Genomic DNA, 15,743 nt, shown 5'->3' on the forward strand with positions numbered 1-15,743 from the left:
TAGTTCTAATAATGGCTACAGGCTGCATGCAAGTCGCAGAAGAATATGAAACTCAAGCTGAAAATAAGCTAGTAACTATGGCTATGTTATTAATAATGTGCACATGATGGTCACTTTAAGGAATGAGCTACAAACAGATATGGCACTCAAAGTATAATAACTTAAAATTTTCTATAAATACATTCCATAATTAACTCCAGATTTGATCACAAACTGTTCCTTATAGGAACGTCTATGCCATCCATCACCTTCTACTATTAAGACAGTAAGTATATACTTTGAAATAGTCAAATTACTGAAAAATTAGCCTAAAGAAAAGGTAAGCAGATTAAGCAGCATATTATAAGAATATTTTTTAAAAGTGTATGTATCATTACACTGCCCCACTGGTTTCACATTTATGCTACAAAGTATGTAAGACTGCTAAGGTTAAACAAGTCACAGCAAGAAAAGTTTCCTCATGCAGATTAAAACTGTCATATAACACTATCCCTCCTTGGGGTATTCTCAAGACTTCTATCAGTTAACACAAGGTGACCTCTGTCCCAGGGCCATTCTGATCAGCTGTAGCTGACAAGCCACAGGCTTCCAGAAGCCCATCACAAAGTAGCTGCTTCTCTAGTCTTCCTGCCCGCCCTAGTTCCTCCCCCAAAACTTGTTCAACAGTTGCCGAAGCAGCACAACAGAAAAGCTCTTCCTGCGTTAAGTGATCTGACTAAACACATCATTTCCAAAGTGAGTTCCATGGCCCACTGTTGTCTCCCAAAAGTAACAGGTGATCAAATATTTATAAAATAATGGGTTAGGGAGAAGTTACCTTAAGAATTCTTCCAGCTTTCAAGATATGAAAGCATATCCTGAATCTCCTTGAGTAATATTTGGCCATGGCAAATGGTTTTACACAAAAGCATCATGTAAGTACTGCTATTCCTACAATTTGGAAACAATTTGCTTTACCAGGAAGCTTTACTGAAGCCAACCAAATCTTAGAATAATCCTATATCTGAGGAAACATATCACCTTCAAATTAACAGGTTCACGGATTCTTAAAAGTTGAAGAAAATCAATAATGTACCAAATCTGGAATGCTTTCTAACTCACAAAATATCCACTCCATTTTTTAGATAACTTACAGAAATTTTTCACCAGAGTTGCTCATCCACTGAATGACTGTAACCATTGGAGCTGATTCTGCCTCCAGATTAATATTAAATTAAAAAAAAAATCAAACTAATTCCTGATGCACACAAATGCCCTTCAAATCTATCACAACAATTCAAAATTCACCACTGCATATTTATATGGCATTTTAATTTCACAAATGTTTCCGCCTACATTCTTTCCTTTCTGCTTCATCAGAATGAATATTATCATTCTGCAAAGACTAGGGATTAGGTAGCTATCATAAACACAATTCAATGATTTGCCAATGCCACAAAACTATTTTTTGGTCTTCCAAATCTAAAAGTAGCCATACCTTCAATTAATCAATAGTTAGGATGTGTATCAATCCTACATTCTCAGAACAATGTACTTGAATGCTTTAAGTCACTCAATTTCAGTTATACACCCTAAATTTAGTGACGCATTCTTACGTACTATAAGCGTTGTGCTATGTCTCTTCACATATATATTCATTTGTCAAGTAACTATTGTGCCTATTTTAACAATGAAAAGGTTACCAACTTTCTCAGATACCAGATGATAAAATGGCAGAACTAGGATTCAAATCTAGGATTTTTAGCTCCACAGTAAGAGCTCTCTCTCCTCAAAATAACAGTACTTGAAATCCAAGGATTCCTCTAAGATACCTCATCTTGCCTCTGTATTCTTAAATAAAATTATCAAATACTGCCAATCCTCTTGCAGTACTCTCCTGAAGTGACCCATTTAATCATGTTAAAACTCCCCCTGCCCCGATGACTCCAGGAAGCCTGTCTATATTGAGCTCATCCAATCTATCAGTTCTCCGCACCCTAATCTCACCCTAAACTACTTTGTGGAATCACATGACCTGGGTTTGACTCTTAGCTCTATCACTTCGTAGTTCTGTGACCCTGGACAGGTAACTTGATCGAACTGACCCTGAATCTCTTTGTCTGTAAGATGGGACTATTACTACCTGACACACAGCACAGGTAAATGAGATGATCCACGTTGTTTACGTACTATACACATAAACTGGTGTCTGAGAAAGTTGGTAACCTTTTCATTGTAAAATAGGCACAACAGTTATTTGACGAACGAATATATATGTGAAGAGACATAGCACAGCGTTTATAGTACATAAGTACTATAAAGTTGTCAGGCACTACGAAGCACTTTAAATATTTGGTATTATTTCATCTTGAAATATTTTTCACTTAATACTTGTAAAGAAGCCAACATGCAGTTAATGCTATAATGTGAATCTCTGGGTCAACCAGTATTATTCATTCCCAAAGATGAATCGATACTAGTAAAGAAGGATCAAATAAAAGTTCATCTCCTCTGGGAGAGCCTATTTGGATTATTAACATCTCTTAATGATCCAAACAGGTTGCAAGAGCAAAACACAAAGAACGATGGGTAAAAAATAAGTGACACAGCAAAGGAAACAAAGGTTTCATAGGCATACATACCCCTATCTTCAAATCCTAACTCTTGTCACTTAGGAGATATGTTACTATGGCAAGTTATTTCACCTCCCTGGAATAAATTTCCTTAGTAACTATTAACAAGCACCAATTTTTCTGAAAATTAAATGAGACTGCATTTGTAAAATCCTTGGCACTTTTAATGCGAAACAAATGCTGGTTCCCGTCTCTTGTTTCAACAGCTTAGGCTATAATTAGAGCTTAGAAGTAGGATAGTGGCAATAAAAATGGGAAAGTGATATTAGTGACCACAGAACACACACAGATTTTCTGAATATAAGAAAAACAATTATGAAGTGAGTTTTAAAAACTACTCCGTCAGATGTGATCATGTGCAGTGAGTACAGCAGCATATCTGGGCTTGGTTTCATTATGGCAGTGGCAACATCAACACATCGGGGCTTTCTGTTTGAGAGCAACCTCACAACCAAGGGAATCTGGCTGGTCAGCCACTGACAGAAGGGACTTCCCTTGTGGTCCAGTGACTGAGAATCTGCCTGCCAATGCAGAAGATGTGGGCTGGATCCTTGGTCCAGGAGGATCCCACACGCTGCCGAGAGCAACTAAGCCCCTGCACCATACTGAGCCCACATGGCCTAGAGCCTGTGCCCTGCAACAAAAGAGCCACTGCAGTGACAAGACCACACACGGCAACTGAAGAGTAGCCCCCCAACCTGTTGCAACTAGAGTAAACCCATGCACGGCAACGAGGATCCACTGCAGATAAAAATAAATAAAAAATAATAAAAAAAAAGCAGACACAAGAATAGGTATAAAGGTGGAGATAAATAACTTCAATTCTCAAGAAAGCCTTGTCAGAACCAGTGGACAAACAGCTGTCCCTTTTTATTGAACCTTTCATTTCCTTCTGACTTTAAGATACAGATCCTAATCTTCAACCAATATTTAAATTCAAATTCAAATAGTTCAGTGGTAAAGAATCTGCCTGCAAATGCAGGAGACAAGGGTTCAATCCCTAGTTCAGGAAGATTCCCTGGAGGAGGAAACCCAGTGCAGTATTCTTGCCTGGAGAATCCCAAAGATAGAGGAGCCTGGCTGGTTACAGTCCATGGGGTTGCAGAGTGGGACACAATTTGAGCTACTAAGCATGCACGCACACACTGCATATTTAAAATACCACATAGAACAGTTTTTACGACCTAGGAGTGAAAGAGGTTACCTTCAAATAACCCTATGATACAGATTAAACATAAAATTTTAAAATAGTGTCTACTAGTATTCTGGCCAAAGTTTCACTAATACTGAATCAACTGAATTAACAGTTTATTGACTGCAGGATTCAACTATACAGAGCTAACAGTGTGGACTCAACACTAGGTTAGGCGGATTCAATATGACTGATACTTTGACAACAACAGTAGACACGGTATAAAATCTTCCAAAAACCAAAAAATGGTCTATGCATATCAAAACATGGATCTGAAATTTTCCAAGAGGGCTCAAAAGGAAAAAAGATGGTCAAAACAAGCTTCCAGGTTCAATATTACAAAAACTAAATGCTTTAAAAACCATAGATAAGTGTCGTATTATTCTCTGTATTTGTGCCTTTTAGATTTCTCAAAATAGGGGGGGGAAAAAAAAAGGCACTTCAGCATTATAGTAATTGTAATTGAAGAGGGTCCCTATCATTTCTAATCAGTTCTAATGAAATGAACATCTGGCTTCCTGAAGTTTATCTTTTCTTTTTAAAAAAAAAAAAAGAGAGAGAGAAAGAAGTGTCTCAAGATACCTTTCTCTTATGTAGTTTCTTTGCTTGGATGTATTATTGTCAAACATTATTAGTTTTTTCTACTCCACTATACGCTTCAAGAAGGCAAAATTCTCCCCCATTTACCTAGGAGCCATAGCCCAGTGCTTTGTTTTTTTTTGAGGTATTCATTTTTAAACTAAGCTCCTTAAAGGCCATAAAATATTACCTATGAATGAGGTTTAAAACTAAGGTACATTTATATTCTAATAAAGTAGCTCAGAGTTTCCACACATCAAGAATGTACAATACCAAAACGGAATGTTTGATCTCCAACTGTGGTCATAACCACCTCGTAACTAGCAGTTATGTTTCTGGTTAAAGGAGAAAAACCAACTTGCTGTCCTACTCTGACATTAGAAAATAAGCAGCAAACACTGCAAAGATAAAGATACAAACACTAAAATATGACAATTTACTAATAAGGTGGTAGCATTCCTTATCCATCTCCATAAAACCAAATGGGGTAAATCAATTATTAGACACTGTTATGTACAGACACAAGTACAGTAATAAATCTAAAACTGCCTCGGACTGCCCAACTTGAAAACCTGACAAACCAAAGGAAATTTTCTTTAATAAAAAAACCTTTCCAGTAAACTTACTTGCTAATTTGGCCTGTAATCCAGAAGGTCCAGGTTTGGATGTTTCTGACTTAGAAGACCCTGGAAGAGACAGTTTTGTTTTAGGAAGGCTAACTTTAGGGCTGAAGCGAGCAGCCCAATCGAATTTTGAAGAGCCACCAGTTTTACTCTGTTCCTTTTCCCTGCTGCTTCTTCTGGGGCTGGGACTGGATGCTGAGCGGGAACGCCTGGCCTTGTTCTGGTCTTTTCCTTGTTTCACCCTGGCACCTGGTGGAACAGCAGAGGAGGCCGAGGCGACGGCAGAGGACGAGGAGGAGGTCGAGGCAGCGGATGACGAGTCGGTGATGGTGCTACACCCAGCTTTGGCTGAGGCGGCCGATTTTGAAGCCAGCTTGGTAGGTTTTGCAGATCTCTCTTCGGCACCAGTGGCTTCAGACACAGAAGCACTCTTTATACAAGAACTCTCTGTCCTCTTTCTTTTCTGACTCCGCGAACCAGCAGCGGCCCCACTCTTTCTGGTATGAGCCTTGCTCGTGGATGGAGACGGTGCAGATTTCAGTTGTGGCTCCTGGTCTAAGTGTCTCTTCTTTGACTTACTATGTGGCTTACTCGTTTCCGAGGGAGATTCAGTATGCTGAAGTGCTTTGGGTTTTTTGGCAGAGCTAGGAGAATTGGTCCTGTTGTAGTCTGGACTAGCACTGCGTTTCACTCCTCGAGAATTGTCTTTCTTAGGCACCTGCCCCGTTTTCTGCTTTTCTGAAGTATTGGCTCTGTCTGGATCCTCTGGTTGTGGGACTATGACAACAGATGACGAACTGCAGCTTCTAAGAGGTTAGATAAGAAAAGAGTTAGTATCAGCCCATCATCATAAAACCTGTCCTAATACACTTACATTAATTTCTCAAGTCGATGGAAATAAGATTTTTTTTAAGTGCTAACGTATTCCTGGTAAGTCCAGTAACTAAACAAACACAGGCTTACAAATGGTTCAACACTGCAAAAAAATAAAGGGCGGGGGGCAGACAGGGAGAAACTTTAGAGGGTAAAATATCAAAAAATCAGGTTCATTCTTTAGCCCAAAGATGACTGACACCAATACTCCTAATCACAACACAAAAATTAGGATTACCAAAAAAATGATGCTTTTTTAGTAGTTCAGAACCAGTTTAAACTAAAATCTTGATACTGTTTACAAGCGCAACTTGTGACAGCTTAAAGTAAATAAGCATTAACATACACATTTATAAAATGAAGGTTAAAAAGTTTTTTACTGTGGTATCAAATATTTACAGCTATATTCTTTTCTAAAGACTCCTATCAATTAGATCTTAAATCACTGACCTATGGCTCTGACAATAAAAAAACCCAAGAAAAATGGATTTTAAAATGGCACTGCAGATGCCTGTAATGGTGTGTCAAGCAAAAGGAGAAACTCAGGCAAAGGGAGAAACCTGCAGGTCTCTGATCAAGGAGAATAAAAGCACTGCCTAAGGGATGTTGCATTGACATCACTGCAGAGGTGATATACACCGTTCCTCCTAAAAGTTATACCCACAGAATGACGAAAACACATATCACAACATTTTGGCATACCCTGGTATGTTTTAATATTAGGCAATGATTCAAATGCAAATAACTCTGCCTTGAAAAATGGATAAGCAATGTGAAGTTTTACCTTTTAGAAAGGTGTCCCCTTGACAGTTCAGAAGTAGTATTAGACTGCACTTTGGGTGCCTTAGAATTAGATTTTCTACTCTCAGGAGGGCTATATCCCTTATGTTTTGCCTGCCCTAAATGTGACCTGTCAGCAGAAAACCAAAACAGAAATCTATCAGGAAAAGGAGATGCAAATACACACTGAAAGTGAAATATTTTTTCATAAAAACAAAAAAAGCCTCCCAATTCATTATTGATCCTATCCTTTTCCCAAATATTTCTATAATCAATTATTCTATCAAATAATCTGGCCAAAGAAATTACCTCTTAGAACCAATCCCCTCAATACTCAAGAGTTAAGATTTTTTTATAACCAGTTGCTTAATATCATATAGCAATATTACAGTTGCTTAAGTAATAATGAATTTTCAGCAATTAAGATATTCAAATATGTCCAATTTTTGCAAAACACAAACCTAGGCTTTAGATCTAAACACTCCTTTAATAGACAATGTAACTATAATAGCTTAAAGGGTTTACAGAAAATGCAATTTGTGATCCCTACAATTATACTGATCACCAATTTGTACACTGTAATTCAGGTTCGCACAATAAATGCAGAAGCAGATAAGAGTCAATTCTCAAACTGATTTTATACATAAAATCATTAAAAGCACTAAAAACAGTTAACAAGCTTACATGAAATCAATGGTGATATTTACTATGAATTTAAAGCACTAACTAGTATAAAGTACACCAAAACCAAGTCCTAGAGATACAGAATTTGCCACAAAATATTCCAAACACATTCATAACAATTGTACCACTGATACATGGTTAGGTTATATTTATAATAATTCAAATCCTGATGCTGCACTATTTTAAGAGCAAGTTTGAGGGATATGAAGAAACTTTTCAGTTGTTAAGATTTCTTAACCTCTGGCAAAGGTCACATGAGATTTACACAAGCAAAAGAAGCATGCATGAATATACACCCTTGAAAAGCTGGTGTTTCAGAGGAGAAATATTAAGGTTAATAGATTCAACTTATGTAATTCATGGCCAAGATCCATCCTTCATGTAAATAACATAAAAGAGCATATTCTAATGAGGGCAACAAAGTTTCATTAATACTAAAGCTGTTTATTTTGTTTAAAAAATTTTTTTCAAGTCTCATTTTGAACATGATCTCAAAGGAATTAGAAATAAGTCACTCAACACCTCATATGACAACTCCATCTAAATGTACCAGGATGCCATACAGTTCTCAATGTATCATATATGTTCCATCATCTCTTCAAAAAGTTGATCTAAGGTTTCTAGTCTCAGTGTCTTTGTTTTCTTTCATTTTTGAAGAAGAACTCAATACTGGATTCTTGAAAGAAGATATGACATTAGCTTCTCAGTGAATATTTCTCAGGTTCATACTATTATTTTCATTTTTAAGGTTCTAATCCGTAACACAATAGTATTCTCTAAACATTTAACTGGATCAACTACTGAATAACTACAGTAATCTATAGGCTTTCATGTATCTTAGTCTTTGATGATTTTTCCTTCCAGGGTATTTGTTGTATTTTCTGAGTGTATCCAAGCTGAACCGTGTAGAATTTTATATATTGTAATTTAGTCTTTATTTTTCCTAGATATTCTTACACTGGCAGACTGATATTTTGCTTTATCCCATGAGTTTCTTACCAAGAGATTTAGTTTCCAAAAGTTGCTTTTGTTTTTGTTTCATTTCTAGTTTCAGATATGAGAGTTCTAATAGTTTAGCCACCTGATGTGAAGAATCAACTCACTGGAAAAGACCCTGATGCTGGCAAAGATTGAGGGAAGGAGGAGAAGGGGACAACAGAGGATGAGATGATTGGATGGCATCACCGACTCAATGGACACCAGTCTGAGCAAACCCCAGGAAATAGTGAAAGACAGGGAAGCCTGGCTTGCTCAGTTTACGGGGTCCCAAACAAACAGTTACAACTTAGCAACTGAACAACAACTCTTTTTTAAAGGAGTTAAGATTGAGCAAATTCTCAAATCACTTCATAGTTACTTTTTAAAAAGGAAAGTAAAATATTGTTTTCAGGTATACAATTTACTATCCATGGAATACAATTTACTATCCATGGAATAATATTTATAAATTATGTCATTCAGGTTCTCTACATTCTTATTTTTTTTAAAGTTTGCTGTATCTTTTAAATGAATCACAATTTCTAATTCATGTCACAGTAAAATTTAAATATCCCTTGAAAATTTTAAGATCATATTAAAAGAAAATCTTATCAGTTCAAAGCTAGACAACTTTGTGACAATGTTCAAGTAGTTAAGTATTTAAATGTCAATCCCAGAAAGAAAAAAAAAAGACACAATATATTCCTAAGTATCAGTAACTCTCTTTGTCAACAGAAACTGACCAACATTAACCTACGCTGATCACACAGTAGAGGTAGCAGTCTTCCTTTCCTCCACCCAAATAAATCATTCTCTGGTTTTAAAACATATTGAAACTTATAGCCACCCAAACCCACTCCTGCAGTTTTCACGTCCTTATTCATCATCAAGGAACTAAAGAATATAGCAGGCAGTCTCAATGTGTATGAAAGAGGAAGGGGAAAGAAGGGAGAGGAGGAGAAAAAGAAAGAAAATGTGTCCAATCATTCAAGAAAGTGAGGCTCACAAAACTGGCTTCAATCCCATACTGATCTTATTGGATTAATAACTTTCCTAAAATTATTTTAGGTGTGATATTCTCACTGAGGCCTGGTGAAAAAAATTTTTTTAAATATTACAAAATAGTGATCTTTATGTCTTTCTGACCATTCTTTGGTGGTGATGGTTCAGCTGCTTGGTTGTGTCCCGATTCTTGTGACCCCATGAACTGCAGCCTGCCAGATTCCTCTGTCCATGAGATTTCCCAGGCAAGAATACTGGAGTGGGCTGCCATTCCCTTCTCCAAGGATTCTCCACAGCCTCAGGAATCAAACCCTCATCTCCTGCACTGCAGGCAGATTCTTTACTGCTGAGCCACCAGGGACGACCCTCTGACTATTGTTCAGCATGGTCTCAATACATTTTCTGTAAAAGGTAGTAAATACTTCCAGTTTTGTGGTGGTACTACGTGTCACAGAAGCAGGTATAAATAACATATAAACAAATGGGCATGGCTATGTTCTAACCAAATTTTTATTTACAAAAGCAGGCAGCAGGCTGGATCTGGTCCATGGCTTACCACAAGAGGAGTAGGCAACCAGATGGTTACCATAAGTAACAATGTGTGCCCTCCCAAAGTGGGACTCTATTTTATTACGCCCATTTATAAATTGTTAATGCTCAGACACTGTAAAGAAATCTCCATAAAATAATAATGCCCAATTAGAACAGCCAATGAGAATATAACAGCATTCAGTGCTAACGGAGTCTTGATGCCTGTTAGCTCATTTTATCAACTCCCTCATTTATCAAAGTTTATGATTAATATTAATTTTTATTGAAAAGCATGATCTCTTTAAGATCTGTAAAATTTATACCTACTATAAATCAAATTTGCAAGACAGTAAAATTCAGGACAAACTGTTAAGTAGCACTAGAATGAGCCCTTTAGTGAATTAGAATCCAAGATAGTTGGGTGGGTGGATGGGTGTGGGGACTGAAGCTTCTCAACCTATGGATGTTACTGGGGGGAAAAAAAATCCTCATGCTCTGCAGTATCACCTACTAAAACTAATAGTGAAAATATGATTAGAAACACAGCATTCAAACCTATGTTATTATTTTGCAGTTAGAGTCCTAACAAAACCATCATCAATTTTAATAAAGATTAAACCTCTACTAACATTTGCACCAATAATCACAGATGGTCCACTCATTAGAGTCTTATTTTTGTACTTTCTCTTTTAAGGTATTTTCTTTTAGGACCAGCTTTGACAAAATTAAAAATATAATTCTGGGGAAGACTTCCTTTTTCTCATTTTCCTTCTTTATAAATATAGGAGAGTAAATAAATGGTTTTGAGCTTCCTGAGAGTGTTAAGCAGTGCAAAGTGTGGTGGTTCTGGAAACCACTGAACCAGCTATTTCTTGCACTAAATGATTTCTTTAACTCATTTCTGCACGATTTCCATGTATTTTTTAAGAGCGACATATATGTCCAAATCTTACTCTCTTAATTGAAATGTCTGTCCCAACTGAAGTGCATATATTAACACTACAGAAAAAACTGCCTATGAACCAACACGATTTCCACAGCATACTGACATCATTTCCAAGTGGATGTGGGCAAATTCAGGTTAAAGAAATCTATGCTGCAAAAGGGCATGCTATTATCAACTCTTGGTTGTGTGCTTTCAAGATTAACTTGAAACCAAGTTTCAAATGCCTCATGGTGACTTTCCGGCAAACTCTAGTGATTGTTTTCTAGAGACTTTACTTTTCTATGCTTTAGAGTAAAATCTTTGGTATCCTGGAAGATTAGAAACCAACTCTGGTTCAGTCTAAAAGGGGCCAAAACCTGGGAGCAAAGAGCACATTCCTAATCTAATCGTAGGCAAAACGAGCAAAGCGGCTCATTACAAGCAGCTGGCAATGGCACCCACTCCAGTACTCCTGCCTGGAGAATCCCACGGACGGAGGAGCCTGGGGGGCTGCCGTCTATGGGGTCACACAGAGTCAGACACGACTGAAGCGACTTAGCAGCAGTAGCAGCAGTTAATTCCTTGTATTACAGGTCTCAGATTCTGTTTGAAATTATTATCTGTGCTAGCATATATGTTACCAAACAGAAATGATTTGGTATATAATTACACCTCCAAATGTGTGTATGTCCATAGAGACACACAGACATTTTTATGCCTTTACGTTTTACATGCACAATTATAACATTTAGTTTTATCTTCTATAAATTAAATGCTTGCTTATAATGCTATAAAACGCATGTTATAAATAAGCCTCTGATTTTCAATCATCAAGATGGAAAGTTCATTCAAAACACTTTAAACAAAAAACTCACTAATGTCTCCTGTAAAATGTACTAGTTTCTATTTCAGTCACAAAACAGAAGTAGTCTGACCAATGTTCCTATGTTGAGTTATGGCAAAATGCTAGCTCCAAAAATTCTCTAATATAGAACTCCTTATTTATTTTAACAAAACAGTGTCTTTAAAAAAGAGGGGAAAAAAAACCAGTGGTTCCTCTTCTAGGGAGTATTTTCAAAACATCTGAGGAACAGTGGTGCTATTGGCATTTTTAGCAGTTAAGCACCAGAGGTAGAAGATATCATGACCTAAGGGAAAAATGGGCTTATAATTAATTTCTCAGCTTAGATTTGTTTTGCATGGTCCTCTACATACTTAGTAATGCCCTGGTGGCTTAGATGGTAAAGCGTCTGCCTACAATGTGGGAGACCCGGGTTCAATCCCTGGGTCAGGAAGATCTCCTGGAGGAGGAAATGGCAACCCACTCCAGTATTCTTGCCTGGAAAATCTCATGGATGGAGAAGCCTGGTAGCCTACAGTCCATGGGGTCGCAAAGAGTCTGACACGACTGAGTGACTTTACTTACTACATACTTGAAGCTTTCCAGGAATGAATGGCAATCAACAAGATTGTATTTTCTTTTTTTTGGCAGCTTTATCAAGAGCCATGCATCAGTTTGGAAAAGTTTATAATAAAAATGCTGCTTACAGAATTGAAGTCTGTTGTTAGCAGTTGTCAAATTCAACAAAAATACAGATGCAAGCATCTGAATATAGTGTCATCTTGCATCAAGTACCCAAGCATTTACTTACTGAGATAATAAGTACTTTGTTATCAACCGTTTTCCTTCTACTTGTTTATTTTTACCTTTGTAAAATGCTCGTACATTGTATCAATGTTTCTCGACTGTGTAGGCAAGCATTTTATATACTTCCTAATTCAAGATACTAGAGGGGCATCAAAGAAAAGATATTTTACATTATATGATACACACTATACCGTGGGATTGACTGGTTTGATCTCCTTGCAGTCCAAGGGATTCTCAAGAGCTTCTCCAAAACAACCAAACCAGTCAATCCTAAAGGAAATCAACCCTGATATTCACTGGAAGGGCTGATGCTGATGCTCCAGTACTTTGGCCACCTTATGTGAAGAGCCGACTCATTAGAAAAGACCCTGACGTTGGGAAAGATTGCAGGAGGAGAAGGCGACAACAGAGGATGAGACGGTTGGATGGCATCACTGACTCAATGGACATGAATTAGGTAAACTCCGGGAGTTGGTGATGGACAGGGAGGCCTGCAGTGTTGCAGTTTATGGGGTTGCAAAGTGTTGGACACAACTGCATGTGCTAAGTTGCTGCATGTCTGACTCTTTGCGACCCCATGGACTGTAGTCCGCCAGGCTCCTCTGTCCCTGGGATTTTCCAGGCAAGAATACTGCAGAGGGTTTGCCACGCCCTGCTCTAGTCTTTCACATATGACATTATAACTTGCTGTTCAATTATTGAAGAAACATTTGTATATATATATGTTTAGTCGCACTGATAACTCTTCTAGGAAAAGCATTCTTCTCTTCTAGGAAAGCATTCTGAGACTGAGAAAGTATTTGCCAAAAGTGGTGAGGGACATCAGATTCCTTCAATACTGAGGGACAGGAGAATCAGAGTAAACCGTCAGTGAAGATATGAAATAATCCACGGCAGCTGATGGCTTATAGGCTTCCAGTATACTTAAAGAAGTGACAGCTGGAAAAAATTTCACACCTGATGGTTAAAGGCAAATAATCTATAATGCAAGGAAAATTGCACAATATATAAAATATTTCTCTATTGGTCCAAGAAATAAAGAATCCAATGTGTATAACCTCTACCTAGAAAAAAGTAGCCTCTGTTCCTCTTGAGGCCATAACAACCACGCTAAACGCAACACTGTCAGTCTTGCCTCCCAGCCCAAGGCCTGAGGGGATACACCAGCCTTCTCAGCATTACCAAAGCAGCCCAAGAAGTGGAAGAGTGTGTGCACATGCACTTCTGCTGGTGAAACTCAAAGTGAATAATTACGCTGTAAGATTTGCCCTTACTGAGAGGAGTACATGACAAGTTACCTGGACAACTCTAGTATAAACTGTTTGAAGTGTTTTCAATTTAATCATAAGAAACAATAAAGTCGTTTTCACATCACACCATGTCTCCCTTTAACATGTCTCCCTCCTCCCAAAGATGAAGAAGCTTCCATCTGACTGAGCAAAGGTCAGGACCAAAAAAGATGGAAGGAACATCAAAAAACGAATATTTAAAAAGGCATCCATACTGGTTAATCAGGGAGAAGAATGAAGAGAACACACAACTATACGGGCATGCTGCACTGAGCAGAACTAAGGGAAATAAACGGTCTGGTATAGATGTTTAACAGCTCTGATAGCTAACAGGTGCTGTTTACAAATATTCCACTTTCTTTCCAGGCAGACGGTAGGATAATACCTGCCAAACCACCTGGAAATTACATGCTGCCATGTAACTTGCTCTGGTCAAGGGAACATGGGTGGAAATGGATCACTTTAGGGAAGCCTTGGACAGTCAGAAAGCAATTCAGCACTTTCTCTTGCCACCAGAGCAGTGATACCCAAATACCTGAAAGTGTGCACATGGAGCAGAGCCTGCAAGCAACCCAGGATGAACAAATCTAACAGCTAGATGATAACCTAATGTTTAGGAGCTGTTTGTTACCACAGCATAATCCCTGTAGCATACCCATTTAAACTGGGCCCTATTTTAACTCTGCCTTCACTCCAGGCAATCACCTTTTGATGACCATGTCCATAAAAGAAAGTGACACTTCTGCACCTACAAATGCCAAGGAAGTAAATCTCCTTATTTCAACACTAGTCTTTGTTGAACACCTACTACTTATGAACAAAGTACCAAGAAGAACAGAAAAGAACTAAAATCTACTCTGGAAGTAACTAATGACTCTACTTTTGAAATACAGACAAACGTGGCTGACGTGTACCCTATGTTTTACAAGTGCTTCCTCAGCCTTCAAAGCCCACATCCATAAGGCCATTACTAGAAATATTTCTCTGACTTCAATAATCACCTACGTGCCAATATCCCTTACTGAGCTGGAAACTGCTTGTGACAAAGGCTATTCTACTCTCATTTTTATAACTAAGGCAGGACTTGTTAAAACTCTAAAGCCAAAAAAGAAAAAGAGGCTTTATTAAAATAAGGCATGCATACCTCCACAATCAAAACAGTTAAAGAATCAAGCCTAGAGAAAAGATTCAACATAGATCTGAAAAACTAAGGAATGGAAACTAGTCAGAACTTGAACCACACATACTCTAATACATTTGCTTTTCTCTGCCCATCTTCTTCCATAAATAAGGCAGGAGACGTGCAGCTGGCAACTTTAAATTCACACCTGTTCTTTGCAACCAGAAGGCAAACACTTGACAGAATGATGAGAAAATGCACTTTTTTTCCTGATGGTGGTAAGTAAATTGGAGGGCAAAAGATTTATGTGAAATAAGTTGACTATAAAAAACTCACTTTGACCAAGCAATTTCATTCCTTGGAACCTATTCCTTGAGAGATACCAAAATTGCAAACATCTAAAAAGCAAGAGAGTTCCAGAAAAACATCTATTTCTGCGCTATTGACTATGCCAAAGCCTTTGACTGTGTGGATCACAATAAACTGTGGAAAATTCCGAAAGAGATGGGAATACCAGACCACCTGACCTGCCTCTTGAGAAATCTGTATGCAGGCCAGGAAGCAACAGTTAGAACTGGACATGGAACAACAGACTGGTTCCAAATAGGAAAAGGAGTACGTCAAGGCTGTATATTGTCACCCTACTTGTTTAACTTATATGCAGAGTACATCATGAGAAACTCTGGACTGGAAGAGGCACAAGCTGGAATCAAGATTGCTGGGAGAAATATCAATAACCTCAGATATGCAGATGACACCACCCTTATGGCAGAAAGTGAAGGGGAACTAAAAAGCCTCTTGATGAAAGTGAAAGAGGAGAGTGAAAAAGTAGGCTTAAAGCTCAACAGTCAGAAGAAGATCATGGCATCCGGTCCCATCACTTCATGGGAAATAGATGGGGAAACAG

General features: G+C 37.9%; 1 protein-coding gene across 28 annotated transcripts in view; it reads right to left on the reverse strand.

Annotated features, from left to right (window-relative positions):
• The window catches only part of TRIP12 (thyroid hormone receptor interactor 12), a 155,076-nt gene that overhangs the window by 88,852 nt on the left and 50,481 nt on the right, over positions 1-15,743 (reverse strand). For 13 of the 28 annotated variants that reach the window (XM_059893252.1, XM_059893255.1, XM_059893242.1 and 10 more), the window contains exons 3-4: positions 6,664-6,789; positions 5,010-5,812 (exon numbers count right to left, since the gene is read on the reverse strand). In XM_059893252.1, the coding sequence (XP_059749235.1) occupies positions 5,010-5,812; positions 6,664-6,789 (929 nt within the window). The remainder of the gene's footprint in view (positions 1-5,009; positions 5,813-6,663; positions 6,790-15,743) is intronic. The other 15 variants (XM_059893296.1, XM_025001329.2, XM_025001310.2 and 12 more) reach the window with 3 other exon arrangements.

Source organism: Bos taurus, chromosome 2, assembly GCF_002263795.3.
Source record: "Bos taurus isolate L1 Dominette 01449 registration number 42190680 breed Hereford chromosome 2, ARS-UCD2.0, whole genome shotgun sequence".
NCBI classification, from domain to species: Eukaryota; Metazoa; Chordata; class Mammalia; order Artiodactyla; family Bovidae; genus Bos; species Bos taurus.